The 15,164-nt window shown below is 62.6% G+C and overlaps 1 protein-coding gene across 1 annotated transcript; it reads left to right on the top strand.

The window, feature by feature from the left end:
- Window positions 1-369: 369 nt before the first annotated feature.
- EXOC3L4 (exocyst complex component 3 like 4) lies at window positions 370-9,172 on the top strand. Its single transcript, XM_068547829.1, has 11 exons — window positions 370-781; window positions 1,669-2,320; window positions 3,292-3,403; window positions 3,613-3,735; window positions 4,105-4,205; window positions 4,413-4,493; window positions 5,639-5,753; window positions 6,323-6,442; window positions 6,527-6,679; window positions 7,358-7,479; window positions 8,682-9,172. The coding sequence occupies exons 1-11, from the start codon at window positions 370-372 to the stop codon at window positions 8,872-8,874; spliced, it is 2,184 nt and encodes a 727-aa protein (XP_068403930.1). The 3' UTR covers window positions 8,875-9,172.
- Window positions 9,173-15,164: the final 5,992 nt, after the last annotated feature.

Here is a 15,164-nt window from a genome sequence, read left to right as displayed (position 1 = left end):
CGCGCGTTCAGTGCCCTCTCCAGCTCCGATGGGAGGGTCTGGCCTGGCAAAGCCGCTGAGGTGGGTACCTGGGGGAGACCTTCCTGGAAAATGGTGTCAGGGAAGGTTTCCTAATAGAGGCAGCTGTCTGTGTCTGCAGAAGTAGCTGCAGCCTGGCACAAAGACGGCTCTGGCCACGGGAGCTGCCTGGTGACATTTCCTTTTTGACAGCCCTGGGGTCACCTCCTGGGGAAAACTTCCCTGACTAAGCCACTGGGCCCCAGCACACCCCACAGGGCTCTCATGGGTTTCTGTGTCTGCTCCTGGGGGCTGGGCACCCCGCAGGGCTTCCTGAGCCTCCTTTTCGCCCCCAGCTCTGCTGCTGCCAAGATGCCGTCGCCTCAGACAGTGGCCTCCGGGCCGGAGCTGCACAGCCCCAGGGAGCCTGTGGCACCCCAGATCCCAGCTCAGGGCACTCGGAGGGCAAGCAGCGAGGATGCGTCCAGCGCCCATCGTGAGGGCTTGAGGCCTGGCCTGGGCACCTTTCGACGGGCCTTCTCAAAGGCAAGCCAGCGGGCCTTGGGCTGCGCCCCCCAGGAGGACCCAGGCCTGCTCAGGCGCAGCTCCCGCTTCTTTTTCCGGTCTTTACGGCATGCTCTGGACGATGGCCCGGCTGCTGACCAGACCCAGGCTACCACTGGGCCAGGGGTGGCCCACAGCCGGGAGGTGCCCTCAAAGGCCATGGACGGTGTCTGCCGGCAGTCGTCCACTGGGGCGGGGCCTGCGGAACTAGAAGGTGAGGGCTTCCTCAGCACTAAGCAGGGGAGGAAACTGAGGCCAGAGAGGGGGGCAGTGGGGCCCAGGCTTCCTGACAGGCTCTCCTCCCCAGCTACCCCAAACCCCTGCCCCTGCACAATTTCACGTTAAATTCTTCCAACATTCCAACGAGGGCAGCTGAGAAAAGTGAGGCTCAGAGAGCTTAAGTGACTTCCCTCAAGTCTCACAGCTGGGAAGTGGAAAAATGGGATGTGAACCCAGATCTGCAGGACCCCAGAACTCCACAGGCTTCCACAGCCTGGCTCCTGGCCAAACCAGAGTGGTGGAGAAGGCACTGGCCCTCTCAGATCACAGGGTCACAGAGGGTGCCTGTGAGCCATGGGGCAGAGGGGAGGTCAGGGGGCTGCCCAGGAGAGGACACATTGGAGTAGGGCCCTGAAGGGGGGGATGCAGGTGAAGGCAGAGTGCTCCTAGGGGCTGGAGGTTGGCCCAGAGCAGGGAACAGCAAGAAGTGCTGAAGCTGGACCCTGGGGCAGGAGCCTGGGCATGCCCAGCCTGAGCTCTGACCCCACTGGACCTGCAGTCAGGACTGTACTTGAAGCCACCAGGTCCAGTTCTGTAGAGCTGGGAGTGGGAATGGGAGCGGGGCGAAGGGGAAGGTAGGGGCTGACAGCAGGGAAGGCAGGGACTGATCCCAATTGCTGTTTTGAGCCAAGCTTGGGACCTGGGGTTCTGCCTCTTCAAAGGTGATTCCAAAGGACATAGGGCACCTGGGGCTGTCGCTCCTGGAGCAGGCCTTCAGATGCAGCTCTGGGGCGCGGCAGCCCGGCTCCGGATGTGTGGGATTGGGGCCGACAGGCCTAGCTGGGGCGTCCCCCTCATTGCCCCTCTTCTCACCTGACCTCGCAAAAGACAAATCTGTGGCCGACCTCATCACGGAGCGGAAACTGCTGGCGGCCTTCGAGCAGCTGCGGCACCTCGAGACTCGGCTAGTGGCCGAGAAAGCCTCACGCACCTTCGAGCAGGACCCCACGGGCTTTGCGCGGCGCGCCATGGACGTGTGCCTGCACTACGACGGGCTGGCTGCGGAGATCGGCGCCATCGTGCTCGAGACCCTGGGCCCGGACGGCGTGGACGCGGCCGTGCTCGCGGAGCTGGCCCGCGTGGTGCGCGCGGAAGAGGAGGCCCACCCAGAGCCCCCTGCAGACGGCGACTTTCTGCGCACGCCGCGCCACTGGCGCCAGCGCTGGGAGGACGCGGTGCGGCGGAGCGCGCAGGAGCGCGTGCAGCAGGCGAGCGCGGGCGAGGCCCCGGGGGCAGTCGAGGGTGCCGCCGGCTTGGCCCAGCTTCTGGCCGAGCTCGGAGGCTTGGTTCGCCGCGACCTGCAGAAGGTGCAGCTGGAGGTGCACCCGGCTTACGCGGCCGCCGGCTATCCCGCGTGGGAGGCCTACCTGCGCGCCTTCCACGGCGCGGTGGCCCAGCGCCTCCAGGAGCTGGCGCACGACGCCCGTGGCTGCGAGCAGCTCTACGTCCTGCTGGACTGGGCCTCCAATGTCTACGGCAGGTGAGGCCCCAGCCAGGACGCCGTGAGGGGCAAGGAGGGCTGGAACTGCCCACACGAAAGGCCTTCAGGAACCTGCTCTAAAGAGCACAGGGCACCTTTCTGCTCCTTTTCCTCCCCGGAGAGTGCTGGCGATTGGGCGTCCGATCCGGGAGCCTTTGACATTCTCCCCGTTCTAGACCATGGTGCTCTCCCGAGAGGGGAGAGGGGCCATCCATCTGCCGGTTCCTGAAGCTGGAAAGCATCCGGGTGGGGGGCGGGGGTTGCTTATGAGGCAGGGGGCCCAGTTAGGCACAAGCTAGTGCACAGGGTGCCTCTGAGTGAATTAGCAAAGGGCACCCCTCCAGGCAGGACACAACCGTGGGCTCACAGCGCTTGGCATGAGTTGGCTCTCAGCCCCACTCTCGCATTGGATGGACACCTGGGTTCAGGGCTCTGCAGGACGTGATGGGGTGGATCACCTCTCCCGCTGAGCGCTCCCCAGCCCCACGGGCAGACAGGCAAGCTGGAGGAGGGCGCCAAAGTTCTGGGCTCCTTAATATGCCCTGTGGCCTCGGACAAGTACCTGCCCCTGTCTGGGCCTCCCTAGTGTGGACAGGATAGTGGCTGGTCCCTGAGCTGCGTGGTCCTGGGGGCGTTTAGAGTTCAGTCTTGGGTGTACCCTGACCGTGAGGGTAGAGGTCACACCCGAGGCAACCTGGTCAAGGTCCATCTGGACGGCCATCTTTATCTATTCTGTGCACGCACAGCTGATTGCTTAGGGTGCCAGGAAATCCTGCAGTCAGAAGCTGCGGGGAGGGATGTCTGGCATGGAAACATGGAGGGCGTGGTGCGGGGCTGAGTCTGTGAACAGCCCAGATGCGGGGCCCTCACGGTGATGGCGTTAGGCTTTGAGCCTGTCCAGAGGGGAGTAGGGGCAGCCGCTGCCCCATCAGAGTTCCGCTCAGACCTTCGGGCTCCACCCTGCCTTCCAGTCCTGACTTCCTGGGCTCCCAGGACCTGGCTCTGCCCTCGGAGCCACTGCCCCCGCTCCTGGCACCCGATGTGTGGGCCCGACTCGAGAGCGACTACACCAGCTTCCTGGAGGTAAGGGCGGCGAGGGGCCAGGCCGGAGGGGGCGGGGTCCAGGTTGAGTGTGGCCGCCGCCCCGCTGCAGGGAGGCTCCGTGCCCTCAGGCGTGGGCCTGTGCACCGGCAGGGTGGCCCTTGTCTCCAAGGGCGCGCGACGGGGCTCGGGAGGTAGGGGACCTCCTTCCTGGGAGGGTCTCACCGCGGCCCCTTCCTTACCCCGCACAGACCAAGATCGTGAGCTGCTTCGATGGCATCCTGCAGCTAGAACAGAGTCGCTGGGCGGCTGCCGAGGCCCCCGACGTGCTGCAGGGCCACTACCATACGCCGCTGTCCATCGACGTACACATGGTGCGCCCAGAAGGAGGGACATGTGTTTGGGTCTCAGGCGGTAGAGACACCCAGAGCTGTAAAACACAGTCATAACCACCTCTCTCCGTTAGACGGGAGCTTGAGGCCCCATGTGGGGCCGGATCAGAGGCCCTCGGGTCACCTGGCCAAGCTGGGAGCGCCAGGCCATAGCTCCCAGCTTAGCAGGTGGCCCCGTGGGTGTGGGGAGTTGGGAGGGCTGACCTCGAGGTTGGGGCCGCTGGAAGTTGCGGGCGAGACTGTGAGGAAGAGCAGGGCAGGCTGGAGACATCCCTGGGCCACGAGGTGGGGGACTGGGGGCATCGGGATTGAGGGCTCAGAAGCGCCTTCAGCGCGTGGCGTCGCTCTCAGCTCGTGGCAGAGCACGTGAAGGCAGCCGGCGCCATCTCCGCGGAGCTGGAGGCCACCACCTTGCAGATCTGTGCGCGGGCCCTTGGCCTCTTCCTGCCCAGGTAGGGGCGCATCTTGGGCCGGGGTGTGGTGGGTGGAGTGGCCAGGGTGTGGACGGTGGTCGTCCCTGGGGAGGGCCCATCCTGTTTGCTCAGAGTCCGAGATGCCCCTGGACAAGCCTCATCATAAGGCCCATGGGAGGGCGGACACGAGGTCATAGAAGCCAGAAAGAGTCTCCAAGACCTCTGCGTAGCGTACCTCTCCCCCAGGTTTGAAAAGGCTTTTCTGGAGTCGGGGGCGGTGAGCGAGCCTAACCTGTGCGCCAACATCAATGCCTGCGAGGAGTTCAGGTGGGTTTCTCTCGCCCCTCCGCAGGGGCGGTGCCGAGCACGGCCGGCAGGGGGCGCGCAAGCTCAGGGAACCGGGACCCTGAAGGCTACCGCGGCCGCCTGAGGCGGCCTTCCCAGGAGGCCTCCAGGGATAGCCCCCCCTCTCCGCCTCCGTTCCCGCTGTGGGGTCCTCGCTCGGCCCCGCAGAGCTGAGGCCCTGGAAGGGATGCGGGGAGTTCCAAGGCTGAGCAGAGGCCAGGAAGCCCTCCCTGACACTCCCCCCAGGGCCTTGCTCGTGCTGGGGCCTGGGTTTATCTACCCCCAGAAGGCAGAGGCCCCCCGTGAGCTGGCACTGGCTGTCCCCCTTCTGTGCCAAGCGTTAGTGTCCCCCCACTTAAGATGCACCAGCTGCTGCAGCGCAAGGGTGGGGTCCCCATGTACAGATGGGAATGTGGAGGCTCAGAAAGGAAATGACACTTGTCCACGGTCACACAGACAGTACGTGCTGGATCTAGGACGTGAACCAGGTCTGTGTGAACCCAAAGCCTGACCACGCGGAGGCACTGCTTCTATAACACTCTCTTGTCCCTAATCTGTGCCATACTGGTCCTGGGCACGGGGGACCCTGGGGTTCAGTCCCAGGGAACATTCTCTGTTCCCTGCTAGTCAGCCTCTGGCCAAGCCTCTGATGGAAATTTAGCCTGCCTTTCTGTGTCCCTGGGCTGGGGACCGGGCAGAGCCTGGCCCTCGGTTTACTCAACAGTGAAATGGGGACATTATAATATTTGGAGAGGCAGTTATGAGGCTCAAAGGAGGGCCCCCGTGTCAGGAATGGCTGCGTTGCACTGTTCTGTCACCAAGAGGGATGGAGGTTCGGCTCAGCGCTGCCACAGGGGAGCTCTGCCATGCAGTGGGACCACCACCACTCCACTGCCCTGCCCCTCTATGGTCTGGGGCATAGTGCTGTCCCCTCACTTGACTCTGCTCCCAGGGCTACTACACTGTGCAGCCCCAAGGGGGCTGCCCTTCACATTAGAGTCTAAGTGAACAGAGTTTGTGTGGCACCAGCCTTCATGGCTGTATGCCAGGCCTTGACCGCAGCTTGCTCCTTGACCCCAGCTTGCTCCGCCTTGCTCACTTTGTCCCCTGTCCTGGCCCCTCCCCAGAACTCATCTTCTGGCCAGGTTCCCAGGAAGCCTTGAAGAGCTGGAGAAGCCCCTGGTGGCTGCCACCTGCGCCTTTCAGAAGCGGCTGCTCCAGGGCTTGCAGGGTGATGTGCAGGTGAGGGGGATGGGCCCTTCTCTCCCCACTTTCCATGCCCAGCAGGTGCCCCCTGTGTCCTGGAGCCTGGGAGCCCAAGTCACAGCATTCATTTACCGTGGGGGCAGTGCTGGGGTGGTGTGTCAGGGGGCGGGCAGGGGACCCAGACTAGTTCCCAGCTGAGCAGGAACAGTTGGGAAACAACTACCTTCTTCAGTCTCCACGTCTCAGACAGGGTGTGTCCAAGGAGCTGCTCCTCATCCGGCCCCTCAAGGCCCCCCCAGGACTCCCCAAGCAAGGCCTGGCTAGAGGCTCAAACTCAAACTCCACCTCTGCCCACTGGGGCTCCGGGCCTGGAGGAGGCAGCCCCTGGGAAAGGCCTAGTGACATAATTTGTGGCAGGAGAGGGGATGTCACCAAGGTACCGTAGAGAAGGGGGTCAGATAGCTCCCCAGAATTTCCTCCTGTTGACAGATTGTCCCTTGGCCTGAAACACCCCTGTCAGGAGCCATGCACGGGGCTCCCAGGGGAGGGTCTAGTGGATGGGGAGGACACCTGGCTAGAAGACTCCTGACCCCCTCTGCCCCCAGCCGCTCTTCAAGGTCCTGTGCACCAAGGCCTGGCTGACACAGGACGTGCTGCAGCCCCTCCTGGACAAGGTGGTGGCGTTCGCCGGCCACCTCGAGCACGTGGTCCGGCCCCGGGCGCAGGTATGGGGGGGGCGAGCTGTGGTGGGGGCATGCCCAGGGCCCCTACCGTTGACCCTGACCCAGACCCCCGCTTCGGCCGCCCAGGAGACTCTGCAGGAGGTGCACCGATACGTCGTCCGCGAGTACCTGGCGCAGGTGCTGAGGCCACGCGAGCGGTTCCGGGGTGTGGAGCGCGTGAGTGGCTCCCAGAAGATGGGCCTGGACGCCCAGGCCATTGGCAACACCTTCCAGGGCTTGGTAGGAGCATTGTCTGGCTGCCCGGAGTGTTGGCCTCCTCGGGGGGCCTCCAGCGTGGGGACCCTCCACTAGCGCCCCCCATTCTCATTTCCGCCCGCCCCTGTAAGAGCCCCCGCGGGGCCGGCTTTGGCGGAAGTGATTCTGCGCACTCGCCCCCCAGCTGGAGCGGGGCCCGGTGGGGACGACACTTTGCATACGTTTGCATTCATTTGCATGCAGTTTGTGGGGTGTGTAGGGAAGGGATGAGGGTCGCAGCCCCGTCTGATGGGCGGGGACTATGGAAGACCTCTCCTGCGACCCTGACCCCGAGCAGTTCGAGCTCAGGCACCTCCTCCCTACACATACACCCCTTCTCTGGGCTGCTGGTCCCCCACCCGCTGTACGACTCCAGGCAGGACTTGCCCGCGGGGCCTCGGTTTACCCATCTGAGCAGATTCTGGAAGACACCTCCGGGCTCTATCGTGGGGGAGGGAAGATGACTATTGGGCTGCGACTGAGTCCACGGTGCCGAGGCCCGCGTCCCCTTCCGCGATGCAGGAGGCAACCCAGTGGGACCGCGGTGGTGGCTTCAGGAGGGCTCCACGGGGCTCTAATGGAGGGGCTGCAGGCAGGGGCGGCAAGGGGGTTCCCGGGGGGGGGACAGTGGCCCGCCCCGCACGCGTCCCCCTGTGTCCGTAGGGCTCTGAGGCCACTTGGTTGGGCCGAGCTATCCCGTGCGTGGCGGACATACTGGGCGAGACTTACAAAGATGACATCCGGCGGCACCTGGAGACACTCATCGGGAGCTACCCCGACATCAGGTCCGTTCCCCACTAGATTCTGACGGGCGCCGCGGGGCCCTGGGCTCAGGGGACTCGTGCCTTCAGAAGTGTCCCTGCGGCTGCAGGTGGGCGGGCGAGGAGCCTGAGGGCGGCGCGAGCTGGTTCGGGGGAGGGGCGCCTCCCGGGCGGGGCTCGGACTAGCGCCGGCCTGAGTGTGCAGGTGCAGGTGCAGGAGCTGCGGGCCCCCGGCCTTCAGGCTGTGGGGAGGCCTCGTGGGATCGGGGCTGCCCTTACCTCGTGGTCTATTCTCGCCATCCTCATTCAGTCCTGTGGTGAGATGGGGAGACACGTCCCCACCCCTGGAGTCTGAAGGGAGTGGGAGCCCCTCCTCCCGCGTCTGACGGTGGGGACACGTCCTTCCCCCCCACCGCGGCCCCCACCCCTGGGAGAAGGCCCTTTCCGGAAGCCCCAGACCTGGCCAGGAGGAAGGAGGCTTTGATCCCCGGGTGTGTGTTGGGAGGGGGGGTGGTGAGTCATGGTACCCATGGAAATCCCAGCCCGAATCTCTCCATGGCCTTGGAGATTCCAGGGTGGGGAGACTGCAGAAAACCCCCAGCCTAGCTCCTTCCTGGACCCACCGCCTTGCCCTGCGCCCCGCCCCCCCGGGGAGAATTCCCGGCCCCCAGCCCGCAGTGGCCACCCCTCCCCTCCAAGCGCCCGAGTTTCCCCTTCTGGCCCCTCCCGGTTTGCCTGCCCTGGGCTGGCCTGCCCTCCCTAGCTTGTGGGGCGGTGCTTCGAGCTTCTTGGGGTGCTCGGGAGGGGAGGGGGAGCTCCTGACGCCACCGGGGCGCAGGCCGCCCACCCCCATGCTGCCTCTCTGCTTGCTGCCTGGCTGTGGCTCCCTGCACGGGGCTGGAAGCGGGAGGCCCTAAGCTCCCCCGGCCCCGCCCCGGTGTGGCCGCATTGCTGCATCCTTCAGTCCACTCGGTTTCTTGAACCTCTGCGGAGGCCACAGAGGCCTGCCCTCCCGGCTCCGCGTGGCTTCGCGCCCTTCAAGGCCCAGCCACCTCTTCAGGAGCACTCCTCCTCCTGGCTCATTCTCAGTCTCTCTGAGACCAGGCTCCCGGAATGCTGGGTGCACTCATACTTCCAGCCCAAGCCCCTGGGGTTCTCCTCACCTCGGGGTCTGGGGTGTCACTGAAGCTGCTGGGTCTGCAGTGAGGGTCCGCGTGTCTCTGCAGGCGGGACCACGTGCTGGCCATTCTAGCGCTGCGCCGACTGGGCCGCCATCGGAACCAGCACCTCCTGACGCATGCCCAGGACCTGCTGAGGGCCGCGGCCAAGGCAGGGGGCCCCGGTGCTGCTGGGGGCCACGTGCTCTTCGAGGAGATCGAGGTGCCCCCCTCCATGGATGTGCTAATCACCTGCATCTAGTGCCCCTGGGCCTGAGAGGGGGCCGACCCCAGGTGGAGGGCTGGCCACCTTCCCCCAGGCACTGAGCCCCGAGTCAAGAGCCCATGGCCATGGAATTTCCATCCTCAGCCATGCATGTCTGGTGACCAGAAGGAACAGCCATGAGAGAGGCATTTCAGGCATTTGCGGGGGAGGGTTCGGGAGTGTCAGAAGTTCCCATCAGTACTGCCCACCCAGGAGGGCCTCCCTGCCTAACTGTCCAGCACCACCCCAGTCTGAAAGTGAAGAACAGAGTATTTATTTTTAAAATAAACATGAATTAAAATGGTGTCTCCCTAAGGAGGGGCAGGCCAAGTTGACTTCAGGCAGGAGGTCTGGGTTCCCATGCACCCAGGGTCCAGCCAGAGGTTCCGTGGTGACTCCGTTCGTGATGGCTGTTTCCTGCTCACTGTACCAATGGGGAGACTGAGGCAGGTCTAGAACTGGGAAGGCCCACCCCTGTGGCTGCAGAGCAAGACAGGCTTTGACCCCGGGCCCCCGGTGCCGTGTGCCTAGTGAGCTTTGCCCAGCGGGGTGGGCACTGCTCTGTCCCGCTCTAAGCAGCCCTGGGCCCTGGGAGACAAGAAAAGGCCAAGCCTTGTTCTGCAGCTTGAGGTATTTGGGTTAGTTGTGAGAGGAACTTCCCAGCAGTGAGAGTTGGGGGCTGCTGCAGGGCAAGTGTCAGCCTGGAGTGTGTGTATGAGGGGTTGACCCTGCAGGTCTCGGCTCCGGACGTGGCGCTGCAAGGAGGTTACCCCGCTGTGCCCCTGCGCGCTCCCCTCCTCATTCTCCTCTCACAAAAAGTTGGCACTGAAATTTGGCTCCAGCCTGCAGTTGAGGCTGCTGTGGAACCCATTTGCGTCCATAACCTCGGGCTTGCCCGGAAGGCTGAGCTCTGAGATGGGGAGACTGACAGGATCCTGCAGGAGGCAGCGATAGGTGCCTTTCCCCCCAGTCCCCTTTCGGGGTCCCAGGGGGAGCAGGAGCAGGTGTCAGGGCAGCCTGTTCCATGGGTGCACCTGGCCAGGGGTGGGGCAGGCAGGGGGCCGAGGGAGCGTCCAGATCTTCCCAAGTGGGGAATCCAGCGGGGGTGGGGATGAGCAGGGCAGGAAGGAAGAAGAGGAGAGGATGGGGTTCCCAGGCTCCGGGAACAGGCGTGGGGCCGGGTGTGTGAGTGCTGACGCTGACAGGCGGTCCTTGTGTCAGTGGGGAAACTGAGGCCAGCGGAGGATGGAGGTTGGCACTGCTTCACAACAGGCCCCAGCACGGGTGGCCTGGGGTCCTCACAACCAGGGAGAGGGGAGGTATCGGAGGGGCACCTCTTTCCCTAGGGAGGGGCAGGTGATTGCCAGGTCAGCCTGACCCCGCATGTAAGCCCAGTGGCCGGCAGTGGTCTGGGTGAGAGTCTCAGGCCGGGCGGGTGGGAGTAGAGGAAGCCTTGATCTGGTTTGGTCCTGGCCAGGTTCTCCCCCGGGAGCCCCTGCCACCCCATCCCACATTTGAGTCCCAGGCCCCAGGGCCCTCAAGGAGGCCCCCTCCTGCAGCCCCTGGTCCTCACCCTGACCCTGATAGGCCTGACCTTGCCTGAGCCCCTTGGCTGCAGGCTGAGGGTCCTGGAGCTGGGTTTCTAAGCCAGGCTGCAGAGGTGGGAGGAGATTCAGCTCTACCACTTTCCAGCCAGGAGACTGTAGGCAAGTTTCTTCACCTCTCTGTGCCTCAGTTTTTCCAGCTGTGAAATAGGGGTGCTGTCTGTGCCTCCCGGGCCGGGGAGAGTGAAGTTAAGAGCCTGCCGTAAAGCCAGGCCCTGGTCCCCCTGTGACCCCATGTTCGCAGGTGTCTGGCCAGGCCACCATCTGCAAGAAAAAGCCGAGAAGAGCCTGGGTGCAGGGGTGGGGGACTCTGTCAGTGAATCCTGAGGTGGGTGGTGTCAGTGAGTGGGGAAGGCCCCCAGGAGGAGGCTGGGGAGGGGTGTGGGTCTCGGCAGCCTCTTCATGTTGCAGTGGGAAGGATTTAGGCTGAGACCCAGGCCCAGAGACAGAAAGTCAGGGTTTTCCTGGCAGGAACCTCCGTGCCCGGGTGGGTATGTGTGCCCTGTGGATGTTCCTGTGAGCCCAGCAGAGTCTGGGGGCTGGGGTCAGCCTCCCAATGCCAAGTTGGGGTGAGCAGGAAGCCAGACGGCAGCTTCTATGAGGGTGCAGCCAGGGAGGCTGCGGACTGGAGGGAGGGCTGCGGCCAGGGGACCCAGGGCTGGCTCAGGTCCAGGGCTCTGGCCCTTGGCTGTTCTGCCCCGGGCTTGGGGGCTGTGCTCAGGAGCCCCTGCCCACCAGGTCCCATGAGGCCTTGTGAAGAGCCAGAGTGCTTCCTTTGCCATCCTGTTGTTCAGGCCAAGCACGGGGGGAGGGGGCTGGTTCTCAGAGCTGCTTCCGGACTTGTGAACCATGTTGTCTGGCTGATAAGGAAACGTGTGTGCGTGTGTGCATGTGTGTGTATGTGTTCACATGTGTGTGCATTCCTGGAATGTGCCAGCCCCTGTCAGTGCCCGGGGATGGGGGGGGGGGCGCCTTGCCCGGTGTCTGTGTTCCCCTGTGCAGCAGGACATCCTGTTTGCCCCTAGAGCTCGGGTCCTGGACCCCACCTCTGACCCCTGGTCGCACCTCTGCCTGGCCACTCCCTCCCCCCGCATGGCCCCCTACTCTTCCCGCTTCGGCTCAGCTTGGCTTCCCCCAGTGCCCATGTTTCCTGGGGCTCCTTCGTGGACTGAGGGTCACCTCTGGTCTCTGGCCCTGAGCCTGTGGGTCCTTGATGAGGCTGGAGGGCAGTGAAAGGGTGCGGGGGCCGCCTGCCCAAGGCAGGGTGCTCGGGTCCGAGGACAGGATGAACCTAGCCTGATTACCCAAGGATAGCCTGGGGTGACAGGAGGGACCTGGGTGTCCACCCTAGCTCCACCTGGGCTTGTGCCCTCTGTGGCCCTTCGCCCATGCTTGAGCGTGTTCAGGTCTCAGCGCTGCCCTCCCACAGCTGGTGACCTGGGCCCTTTCCCCTCTGAGGCTCGGTCTCCTTATCTGCGACGTGGGAGGGAGCACCCAGCAAATGAGGGAACTCAGGGGTAGATGACACCGGCCACAGAGACCCGGCACCAAGGGCTTGCTGCGAGGGGCAGTCATCGTGTCACCTCCGTGCCTGCACGGCCTCTCCCTCTTCCTTCCTTGCCTGGTGACCCCGGCCCCTTCCTTCCAGGCCCTGGACCTCATGGGGCCCCTAGACACAGGGGCAGCACCCTCAGCGGCTAGGATGTGGTCCTGGCGGGGCCCCGCAGCACTGCCCTGGCGGGGAGAGGAGGCTGCGGGGTCCCCAGGGCCGCTCTCCGTCCCCTCCCTTCCTTTGCTCCCTCCGAGTCCCTCAGGCAACTCCAGCAGGTCAGAGGCCCCTCCCACCAAGGTCAGTGTCTGCCACTGTCCATCCTCGGCCCAGGGGGAGGAGATGGGACGGTCCTTCCCCAGCCAGTCGGTGCAGCGCACTGGGCAGTGGGCCTGTGCCAGGCACTGCAATCAGACGATCGGAGGGGGCTGCTGACGAGGGCTGAGCCACAGAGCTCCAGGTCTGGGGGAATCAGGGCCCGCTGGGTGACAGCGCAGGGCCCTTTTTGGCGGAGTTGCTGGGAACCGTCACACCCCCGTGGCTAAGCGCCTCCAGGGACTCGGGGCAGCCGCCCTGGGCCCCTGCTCTAGTGAAATGCTTGGAGCGGACTGATACTTGGACAGGTCACACCCACCTCTGGGTCCACTCCTCTCCTGGGACCCATGGGCTCATTACAAAACCCTTCATCCTCCCAGGGATTCCCATCCTCTGGGTGCACATACACCCACCCGCTCATTAGCGGCTTTTAAAATGCATTTGTTGGGACTTCCCTGATGGTCCAGTGGCTAAGACTCTGCGCTCCCAATGCAGGGGGCCCGGGTTCAATCCCTGGTCAGGGAACTAGATCCCACAGGCATGCTGCAACTGAGTCCACATGCCACAACTAAAGATCCCGTGTGCCACAACTAAGACCCGACCCGGCGCAACCGAATGTTTAATAAATAAATGAATGTTTTAAAAAATAAAAATAATAAAATGCATTTGTTAAATGTTTTCATTTTTAACCTTAATGTTTTAGTGATACATTCACATAGTTCAAAATTAAAAAGGTACAAAAAGGATATACAGTGAACGTCTCCTTATTCCCATCTCCCTGTGTCCTTCCCCAGAAACAATGAGGGTTCCTTATAGGACCTTGAGCTTGTAAGAAGCAATATATGTGGCTATACACATGGATATATACACGGATAGTGGGCTGTATACACGGAACATCCATGGGATAGTGACATTTCAGGCATTGGTGAAGCCCCTGCTTTTGTTGGACGGAGTTGTGTTGCGGGGGCGGCAGTCTTTCCTGAGCCCTGTGAAAGCAGACGGTAGAGAACCTAACGCTCTTAGATTGATAGGATCCCCAAGTATTGGACTCTTAGTATGTGGGAAAGAGGAATGTTGTGAAAAGTCCCGCTGTTTCTGGGGCACACTCTGTGCTGGCTCTGCACAGTGATTTATGACTTTCCTCCTTCCTAAGGATTCGGTGCAGGGGTTAAGAATTAACCTCTTATTTTATAATAACTTTAAATGGAGTATAATCTAGAAAAATATCGAATCACCATGTTGTACACCTAAAACTAATATAATATTGTAAATCAACTATACTTCAATTAAAAGAAAAAGAATTAGCCTCTGGATTCAGACCTCTCTGGGCTGGGATCCCAGCTCTGCACCTTCCTAGCTGTGTGACTTTGGGCAGTTACTCCACCTCTCTGGGCTCTAGCTCCTGGTGTAAAATTGGGAGCATTACAGAAGAAAATGCTGATGTGCTGGATAAGGGCCTGGCCTGGGGTTTGCACTCCCTCCGAGTAGCAGTTGTTGTTATTTATATGCACTCTCTCCTTGGAGCCTTCCCTGGCAACCCCCTGAGCAAGTGTCTGCTCCATTTCCAGAAGGGATTGGGAGGTCCCAAAGGGTGAAGCAACGCGCCTAAAAACACAGATGTGGGAATTCCCTGGTGGTCCAGTGGTTTCACTGCCAAGGGCCGGGGTTCCATCCCTGGGTGGGGAACTAAGATCCCACGAGCCGAGGCGTGGCCAAAAAACAAAAGCAAAAAACACAGATGTAAGTGGTGGAGTGCCCCAGGGTCCAAGTGGCCCCATGCCCGAGCCCCACCATCGTGCCTTCCTTCTCCAAAGTCTAGAAGGGCAGAGCTCCCTAGTGTCGGATGAGGAGGCGTTCCAACACCCGGACTTGAGGAACTGGTAGGCCCTGTGGTGGTTTGGGGCAGGCTCCCCCCCCTCCCCTTCAGCCTTGGCCGGCTCTGCACAGCACTGGGCTTCCCACCAGAGCTCCTGCCACGTGACCTGCCTCTGTCACTGGGTGGGACTTTATGTGGAGTAAGGCTGTTTTCCTGGAAATGATGCCGTCTGGGAGAAGGGCCCGCAGGTTGCTGGACCAGGGCAGCCCCGGGTCTGAAGGGCTAGGAGCTGAAGTTGGCCATCTTGCATCACCACCGAAAGCCATTGTGAAAAGCCAGGCCCATTTAGGAAAGAGGCCAGGCCACTGGGACTGGCACGGAGATTCCCTGATGCCCTGGAGGGGCATCCCTCCAGGGAGCCCTCCTGCGTTACACTCCTTAGAAGGACACTGGGATTAGGGTCCTGCTGCCCAGTGGGCCCTGCTTTCTCCCGAGTGGTCCCACCTCCAGGACGGGAAGTGGGCCAGGCTCATTGAGCACCAGTGGAAGCCATTTCTCCTCAGGCCTCATTTTCCCCATCTGCCAAACACAGAAAGGAGTGTGGGGTCTGACTTCCTCCTGGGAGGAAGGGAGGGGCTATTAACAAGTAGACAGCTGCCTGGGGGTTGGGGGACACTGCCTGTTGGGGTACGCCTGCTCTGATGCGTGCCCTCCTGGGAGGGGCTGGTCTGGGAGGGTGGTGCCTGCTCAGCTGTCCTGGCCATTCCATGGTCCTCAGGGGGGTCAGGAGACTCTGGCCAAAGTCAGGTGCAGCTGCCAATGACCCTGAGCAAGTGACTTCCCCTTTGGGGAAGGCTGGGTGGCAGCGGAGATCCCAGCCTGAAGGCCTCAGCTTTTGCATTCACTTACCCCTCCAAGACTCAGTTTCCTCACCTGTCAACAGAGGATCCGATGGCTCTGCCTAGTGCTCTTAGTGAGTGGGACATCCCCAGGAAACAAGAGG

This window comes from Eschrichtius robustus, chromosome 1 (genome assembly GCF_028021215.1).
Source record: "Eschrichtius robustus isolate mEscRob2 chromosome 1, mEscRob2.pri, whole genome shotgun sequence".
Lineage (NCBI taxonomy): Eukaryota > Metazoa > Chordata > Mammalia > Artiodactyla > Eschrichtiidae > Eschrichtius > Eschrichtius robustus.
This window is presented reverse-complemented; position numbering and strand designations above follow the sequence as displayed.